We start from the raw sequence: 9,375 nt of genomic DNA on the forward strand, positions 1-9,375 counted from the left end.
AAATTTACACTCCTAGTGAATAATCGTAACGCTCAGTAACAAATGGAGAGCATACCCCAATCTCCATGCATTACTGTACAGAAGAGAGAGAGAGAGAGAGAGAGGAGAGAGAGAGAAGGAGAGAGAGAGAAGGAGAGAGAAGCGAAGAGAGAGCGAGAGAGTAGCGGAGAGAGAGCGAGAGAGAGAGAGAGCGCAGAGAGAGCGGACGAGAGAGAGAGAGAGAACAGGAGAGATGAGAGAGAGAGAGAGGAGAGAGAGACAGAGAGAGAAGAGAGAGCCGAAAGAGAGAAGAGAGAGAGAGTAGAGAGAGAAAAGATGAGAGAGGAAGAGAGAGGGCGAGCGAGAGAGAGAGACAGAGAGAGAATGAGAGAAGAGAGAAGAGAGAGTAGAGAGAAGAGGAGAGAGAGAGAGAGAGAGAGAGAAGAGAGAGAGAGAGAGAAGAGCGAGCGAGCGAGAGAGAGAGAGATGAGAGAGAGACGAAGAGAGAGAGAGAGAGAGAGAGAAGAGAAAGAGAGAGAAGAGGAGAGAGAGAAGGCGCGAGAGAGAGCGCAGCGAGAGAGAGCGATCCATGAGAGAGAGAGAGCGCAGAGAGGCGAGCGATGAGAGAGAGATGACGCAGAGAGGCGAGCGAGAGAGAGCGCAGGTAAAGGGTAAGGTAAAAGGTAGTTAAAGGTAAGGTAAGGTAAAAATAAAAATAAAAATAATTAATAAATTAAAAAAATAATGAATTAAATAAATTAATAAATTAAAAATAATACATACTGAAGAGGTAGGTAAAGGGGATAAAGGAAAAAAGGGGCAAATAAGTTCTCCAGCTGGGACTCGAACCCAGAATCCCGGTGTAGGAGGCGGATGTTCTAGCGATTATGCCACTGCGCCGTTAAGGGTATGCACCATGGATTTACAAGTACGTGATGTTAATCTGTACGCACCGCCATCTATTGATGAATAGAATTTTTATCAATTTTTAACTTTTTACATTTTTTTTTCTGTCGAGGAACACTCCCCGGGTATAGGAATTCGCTCGCTGAAAATTGCATCCGGATTGCTTGGGCGGTTTGGCTGGGCATAGGGGACATACATACAAATGACATACAATGAAATATAGATTAGATAATAATACTATTATTAATAATAATAATAATAATTATTATTATTTTTATTATTATTATGGAGACTATATTATGACACTCCTGATATCACAACACCAGCATTCTTGAAAGTCTCCTTTAGAAATGCCTTCCTAGTTTCAGCAACTAGGTGTAAAGCGTAGAAATGGGACTTGCTGCGGAGCAGGCCGATCAGATGCTGGCCTCCCGCGTGTGTGCTCGCTGATGCGAGACTGATGAGTTGCCATCGAGGAGGGAGGCGGGCTTGTTGTGTGCTCCACGCACAGGTGCAAGCCAACTCCCCACGGACGGGGAGACTAGAGAAGGGGGGAGGGAGGGAGAGGGAGGGAGAGTCGCTGCCTGGCAACGGTTTTCCATTCATCCATTCGGCTACTGCACGCATCGCGTCGTACGAAAATTGCCGCGTGTGTGTGTGTGTGTGTTTGCTCGTGTGTCTGCGTGCCTACGTATTGGACCGTGATCCTTCGTCACTTTGTTGCTTGTGGAAAATTTGAAATTGCCTGACGATGTCCGCGATAGTGTATCAAATTATCGGGCTGTGCGAAAATTACACCGATTCCGTGTGCAAGGTTATGGTTAGCTGAGCAGGGACGTGTCTCAGTTTAACGAGGAGAGCTTTTGTTCGCTTTGCAGGAAAGATTCCGTGTTTTTCTTTCTAATCTCGCAAGAACTTAAAACTTGTTCGCAAGAGCGTACGTCAATCCAATTAGTTTTCCAACCGTCGGGAACAGATTGGCGCGTTAATTACTTGGGGAAAAAACTCGTGACTTTAGACAATCAAACTACAGTTAAGATGATCGGCTTCTCTGATGTCTTACGCGGCAAAAATATGTAAACTTTTTGTGCGCCAGAGTTTCGTGACCAGGTGCAAGCACGTGTAAACTAATCTAAAGAGGAAATAGAAACTTTCTGTTGGAATTCCAACGGACATCCACACGTATTAGTATATTATCAAGATTACGATAAGGCTGCATGCTGATTTCTTTACTCGATGCTTGAGTGAAGTCATCGCCAGTGAATAACTGATTTGACGTTTTTAGGTATATATATAGGGGGATTATACGGTTTTAAACCCACAGACAAGTTCCCGCGTGGAACCTGCACCAAATGCAGCAGAGCTTGCGGATTAGAAATCAAGTTTTTACACTGGGAAAATTTCAAATCAAGAGTCTCGCCTTGCACACGTGCAAATTCAGTAAAAGGATCGACAGTTCAAGAAAAGAAAGAAACAAACAAGATCACAGACAGCAGAGATTCGTATCTATAGAGCCTGGAGTGTACTGTGGGTATAGTTAGTCGAACGCGCCTTCCCCCATCACAATGAATACGCTGAGAAGGAAGAGTGGTACTCTGAAGCGTAAATACGACAGCTGGAAGAGGCACAGTTTCAGCAGCCTGTCGTCTGCACTGTCTCTTTCCGTCACCACGGGTGACGAAGGAAGCAAGTCCGGCACCCCAGAGCACGGTAGCATCCTTAAATTCGACTCGCCCCAGGCAAAGGGGAAGCTAGACGCACAGCATAGGAAGCTAGAAATGCGCAAGTTGAAGCAGCGAGAGAGGATCTACTTGCGTAATTTTTCTACGCCGAGCCTCGCCCACAGGAAGCCCTCCTCGAACGCGTGCAGGGCGACAGAGGAAGCTGCTGCTTGCTGTACGGGGAAGGACGATGTGCGACTGCCTAGCAGGGCTCCCACTCTATCTTCATCCAACAGGTTGCCCGAGGCAGTGTTCGGTGACAGGGACGTGTCAGAGTTCACAGGTAGCTAGTAGCATTCTTGCTATATCTTAGATACGAGTGGGACCAGTAATGAGCGTAAATGGTGGCGTCTTAGCGTTTGTAGTCATACTGAACAGTTTTCAGAGCCCCCGAATCTTTTGCAGAAAATTCTTCCAAGTATTTTAAACATTGAATGGGTATTTTACAATTTGATAATTGACTTTTATTGTGACTATAGGTGTTTCAGTTTTTTTCACCACGCGTATTTTATAATAATGGCCATTATCGTGCCATTATAATTTATAGCGGTATTTTTCTTGTAGTTTAGACATTAAAATGATTATGCACCAATCAATTACTGATTCCACAGTTAAATGTGTGCACGATTAATCGCCGGTACCGGTTCACCCGTATGCATGCGAATGACATGCGTGAACGTTTAAGCAATTCATTTCAGTCTGTCTAAAAGTTCTCTTTCAGTCGGTGCTAAAATCTGTTACCGCAAATCGTCACCCTTAGAAATACGTTGGTTTAACGTTCATTGTGCGTGACAAGGTCTACGTTGCGTACGTCAACGGCAGGTGCAGGGGCCAGACATAATTGTGATGAGCAGGCAGGTGGGGCGTTTATTGTGTACACTGTACGCGCATCTTCTATATATATGGTGACCGTGATACCTATGTGTGGTGTCAGCAAGGCAATCTCGTAGTCGTTTAAAAACAGCGGAAACACACCGTGAATCTGTCGGAGATTTTTAATTTATTACACCCTAATACTTGTAGAAAGCTACCTTTGTTGTAAGGTATCATATATAAAAAGTCAATCATTTAGCACTGCACTTACTATGCACTTCTCATATAGGGGATAGTCATTGCATCCTGACATCTGCTGTGCGGAAAAGGATCTCGAGCCCGTGCTTCTCGTGTGGGTTTGATAAAGATGTTCGGCAATTTTCCCTTGGCGACTGGGACTGTTGTACTTACGAGGGTCACGCGTGAAGATTTGGCGTGTTAATAATGGCAAGGGATTAGTCCGTGGATTACCCTAATGCTATGAAGTGTTCCCACATGCGCTCACTTTCCATGCTTTTATCGGGTAAGCGGTGTTTTGTTTCTGCACAAAGCAACGAAAAGTGGCTGGCTGAAAGTAACCTAAGGGCAAGCACGCGGACATTATGGTGCACACGTTCGACTGCTTGGATAACTGCCAGCGTATATTGATACATAAGTAACTAAGTATAAGTATCTATGTATCGTTATCCCTCGTAGGTGCCTAGATGGCACGTAAGGCAGTGACAAGAGATCTCCAACGTCGTCGGTCCTGCTGCTACTGGCGCTCATAGGGTCTATGTCCCATGTGTGTGTGTGTGCGTGCGTGCGCGTGCGTGCGTGTTGTGCGTGCGTGCGTGCGCGTGGTGTGTGTGCGTGTTTTGTGTGTGTGTACTGTGTAGAGAGAAGCAAAGAAATGGAGTGTCTGTAAATGTGTGTGTAGAGAGAAGCAAAGAAATGGAGTGTCTGTAAATGTGATCATGGCAGAATTCCAACACAGGAAGTTGGTTGTTTTATAGTTCTTTGGTGAAAAGGAAAAGTTCGGTTGGAGGGTGCTACAATTTTATGAGGGGTACTATTAAAATTCGCAATGCTCCGGATACCCTTGAGAGATTTACTGTTTATAATAACCAATTGTTACATTGTAACAAGAGCGTATAAAGAAGGTAATTCTTAATACCTTCTTAATACGCTCTTGATTGTAACATATATATGCGAGACTGCTAGGCAGATAAATTGCCAAGAATACGTTGCTCCTCAGGCCATCCTTAAAAAATTATATGTTTGCTGTCCTTCGACCGACCCACGAAAATAGCCGCGACCCAAAAGTTTTTTTTTTACATTTTTTTTTTACATTTTTTTCTCAGAGTTAAGACTGAAACACAAAGCATGTGTGGCAAACATAAGGACAGACTTATAAAATAATATAAGTATGGTACATATAGTATAAAATAACTATTATGCCTCACAAAAAAAGAAGACCTACCTACCTACCCACTAAAGAAATCATGGGTTGGGGGCAAACATAGAATTTTTTAAGGATGGCCTCACCCAGTCCCTGCACACTTTATATGGTCAGACACACTTTCAATAGATAGTTTAGGTTAGTGTAAACCATAAATGAGCCAGCTATTTATCGGTACCGTATTCTACTCTTCTTGATTGTTTGACCACATAAGACAATCCTATGTCAGTTAACTGCAGTGCTATTTCATTAATCATCTGGTACAATCTCCAGATCGGTGTTCTTCAACTGTCGCTGTTTCAGGAACGAGAAAGTTCCACGCGCATGTATTGTAACTTCTGCAATGACAGACGAGAACTTATTGTGCTATGCCTTGGTAAAGACACGCGTGTGCACGCACGCACAGTCGCGCACGCCGGACGTCTCGCTACTCGCACTAACGAGTCGGAGTCCCTAACCTATCCTAACCTACGAACCGAAGCCTAACCTAATCCTAACCTAAGCTAATACCTAACCCTAACTATCAAATAGTGACCAGGGTGTCCGGTATACGGGGTAACAGGGTAACGTTCGGGCAGTAGCACTGAGGGACATAGACTATGAGGCTGCCAGTAGGCAGCAGAGCGCGACGACGTTGGAGATCTCTTGAGCTGCCTTAGGTGCCATTAGGCCGCTACCGAGGGATAACGATAATAGTAATACTTATTATTAGTTTCTTATGTATAAAAATACGGCTTGACAGTTTATCCAAGCAGTCGAAACGTGTGCACCATAATTCGCGTGGCTTGCCTAGGTTACTTTCAGGCAGCTCATTTTCGTTTGCTTTGTCAGAAACAAAACCTGCTTACCCGATAAAGCATGGAAGTGAGGGCATGTGGGAAAACTTCAATAGATTAGGGTAAATCGGACTATCCTTGGCCATTATTACACGCGAAATCTTCAGCGCGTGACGCCTCGTAATGTACAACAGCCCAGTCGCCAGGGAAATGGCTCAAAGAATACTTTTTATAAACCACACGAAGAAGCCGAGTCGAAATATTTCCGCAAGCAATGTCCAAGGGAATATGACTATCCCTATATGAAAGTGCATAGTAATGCAGTGTAAATGATTGACTTTTTATATATGATACATTACAACAGAAGGTAGCTTCTAAAGTATGAGGTGCATAAATTAAAAATCCCGACAGATTCAGTGTGTTTTCGCTGTTTTTTAAACGACTACAGAGATTGCATGCTGACCACAGCATAGGTATACGGTCAATATTATAGAAGATGGCGTAGCAGTGTACACAATAACGCCCACGTGCTGTCATTACAATTATATCTGGCCCATAGCACCTGCGTTGCGTAGCGCAACGTAGACATATGTCAGCGACACAATGAACGTTAAACACGTATGTTCTACAGGCTGACGATTTGCGGTAACAGATTTTAGCACGACTGAAAGAGAACTTTTAGAAGAACTGAAATGAATTGCTTTAAACGTTTACGCGATGTCATTCGCAATCATAAAGGTGAACGGCTAGGGGGCGATTAATCGTGCACAATTTTGACTGTGGATATGCAGTACTTGATTGGTGATATATTTTAATGTCTAAAACAGCAGGGAAAAAGTACGCTATAATTAATAATGGCACGATAATGGCCATTATTATAAAATAGCGGTGGTGCAAAAAACGAAATGCGTATAGTCAGCAATAAAAGTCAATTATAAATTGTAAAAGACCAATATAATGTTTAATAATCTTCTATGGAAGAATTTTCTGGGCAAGAATTCGGGGCTCTGAAATGTGGCATATAACTACAAACGATAAGAGCGCACATTTAGCTCATTTACTGGTCGCACTCGTATCTAGATATAGCAGAATGTACTAGCTAATGTGAATCTGACACGTCCCTGTCACGACATGCTGGCAACCTGCTGGATGAAGATAAGATGTGGAGCCCTGTAGGCAGTCGCACATACGTCCTTCCCCGTAAGCAAGGAGCATCTTTGCTCTGTGCCCTGAGGTTGAAGAGGCTTCCTGGGGCGAGGGCTCGTCGTAGAAAAATTACGCAAGTAGATCCTCTCGTCGCTGTTCAACTTGCGGCATTTATAGCTTCCTATGCGTTGGGCGTTAGTTCTTTGCTGGGGCGAAGTTCGAATTTAAAGGATCTACAGTGCTCTGGGGTGGCGCTGCTTTCGTTCGTCACGTGGTGACAAGACAGAGAGCAGTGCAGACGAGCAGGCTGCTGAAACTGATGCTCTTCCAGCTGTCGTATTTAGATTCAGAGTACATTTACTTCTAGCGTATTTCATTGTGATGGGGGAGGGCGCGTTCGATAACATACCATCAGTAACTCCAGGTTGCTATAGATAGAATTCTGCTGTCTGTGATCTTGTTTGTTTCTTTCTTTCTTGAACTGTGATCATTTTTTTTGTTAATTTTTTTCCTTTTTTTTTTTTGTTTTTTTTTTTTATTTGACTTTTTTTTATTTTTTTATTTTTTGCTTGTATTTTTCTTTTTTTTCTTTATTATTTTTTTTGTTTGTTTGTTTATTTTTTTTTATGAATTTGGACGATGTGCAAGGCGAGACTCTTGATTTGAAATTTTCCCAGTGTAAAAAGCTTGATTTCTAATCGCAAGCTCTGGCTGGGGTTTGGTGCAGTGTTCCCGGGTGAATTGTCTGTGTGTTAAAACGGCGTATAGATGCCCGCTATATATATAGTACCTAAACGTCAAATGCAGTTATTCACTGGCGATGACGTTAATGAGATCGAGTAAAGATATCAGCACTGGGAGCTTTATCGTATCTTGAATAATATACTAATCAGGTGTGTGTCGTTGGAATTCAAGCAGAAAGTTTCTAATTTCTCGTTAGATTAGTTTACACGTGCATTGCACCTGGTCACGAAAACTCTGGCGGCCCAAAAGTTTACATATTTGTTGGCCGCGGTAGAATCAGAGAAGCACGATCATGCTTATGTAGTGTTGATTGTTAAAGTACGAGTTTTTTTACGCCAGTAAATTAAACGCGCAATCTGTTCGGCCGACGGTTGGAAAACTAATTGGACTTGACGTACGCTGCTGCGAATACAAGTTTTAAGTTTTTGCGAGATTACAGAAAAACAGGAAATCTTTCCTGGGAAGCGAACAAAAGCATCTCCTCGGTTAAACTGAGAAGTCAGCTGGCTCAAGCTAATGCCAATACTTGCAACGGAGCGGTGTAATTTTCGCACAGCCCGATAATTTGATCATATCGCGGACATCGTCAGGCTAATTTCAAATTTCCACAAGCAACAAGTGACGATGGATCACGGGTCAATAGTAGCGGCTGACACAGGAGGCAACACACACACACACAGCACCGCGGCATTTGTACGACGCGATGCGTGCAGTAGGCCGATGATGAATGGAACGCGTTGGGCCAGGTGCGGACTCTGCCTCCTTCCTCCCTCGCCCCCTCTCTTAGTTCGTGCCGTGGGAGATTGGCTGCAACGCTGTGCGTGAGCACACAACAAGCGAGCGTCCCTCCTCGATGGCAATCATCAAGTGCTCGCATCAGCGAGAACACGCTGGGCCAGCATCTTGATGAGGCCTGCTCGGCAAGGCAAAGTCCGCATTTCTAGCTTTACACCTAGTTGCATGACTAGGAAGGCATTTCTAAGGAGACTTTCAAGAATGGCTGGTGTTGTGATATCAGGAGTGTTCATAATATAGTTCCATAATAATAATAAATAATATAAATAATAATTATTATTATTTAATAATAGTATTATTATCTAATCTATATTTCATTGTAATGTCATTATGTATGTTATGTCCATATGCACAGCCAACGCGCCGTGGCAAACCCTAGTGCAAGCAATCCGGATGCAATTTTTCAGGGAGCGAATTCTAATTTAAGGCGGGGAGTGTTCCATCGAAAGAAAAAAAATGTATAAGTTGAGATTAAAAAGTATATGTTATTATTTTTAATTTATCTACTTTATTTTAATTCCATTATTTTTTTAATTTATTATTATTTTTATTTTAATATCATGTTTATTTTTTTGATTTCTTATTTGTTTTTCATTATAATGATTTTAATACTGTGTTGGGATGGATGTATGGAGATCGGGATGATGGGATGGCATGGGAATGTGATGGCAGGGATGAGATGGATGGATGGGATGGCATGGATGGATGGCGATGAGATGGATGGGGATGCTGGATGGGATGAGGATGGGCGATGGATGGGATGGCATGAAATGGGATGGATGGATAGAATCGATAGATAGTTAGATTTTGCGTTATTTTCTTTCACAAGCGTCACAACTGAGTAAGCCACTGATTTGAGATGATTTTTCCCGGGCAAGCGGGTATCCGCTAGTGGCTATATATGACAATCTAGTGATATATTCGTAGACGCTCAGTAACACATGGAGAGGCATACGCCCATCCATGCATTATGTACAGAAAGAGCGAGAGGAGAGAGATAGAGGAGAGAGAGAGAGAGAGAGAAGAGAGGAGAGAGAGAGAGAGCGAGAGAGAG

The 9,375-nt window shown here is 43.1% G+C and overlaps 1 protein-coding gene across 2 annotated transcripts in view; it reads left to right on the forward strand.

The window, feature by feature from the left end:
• LOC106805526 (DEP domain-containing protein 7-like) overlaps window positions 1–9,375 on the forward strand; it is a 27,124-nt gene that overhangs the window by 7,509 nt on the left and 10,240 nt on the right. The window contains exon 1 of one of the 2 annotated variants that reach the window (XM_014807153.1): window positions 1,528–2,889. The exons of the other annotated variant lie outside the window; for it this stretch is intronic. Within the exon in view, the coding sequence (XP_014662639.1) occupies window positions 2,451–2,889 (439 nt within the window). The 5' untranslated portion in view covers window positions 1,528–2,450. Of the gene's footprint in view, window positions 1–1,527; window positions 2,890–9,375 lie in introns of those variants that run through there. 2 annotated transcript variants of the gene reach the window in all.

Source organism: Priapulus caudatus, unplaced genomic scaffold, assembly GCF_000485595.1.
Source record: "Priapulus caudatus unplaced genomic scaffold, Priapulus_caudatus-5.0.1 Scaffold116, whole genome shotgun sequence".
Classification (NCBI taxonomy): domain Eukaryota; kingdom Metazoa; phylum Priapulida; class Priapulimorpha; order Priapulimorphida; family Priapulidae; genus Priapulus; species Priapulus caudatus.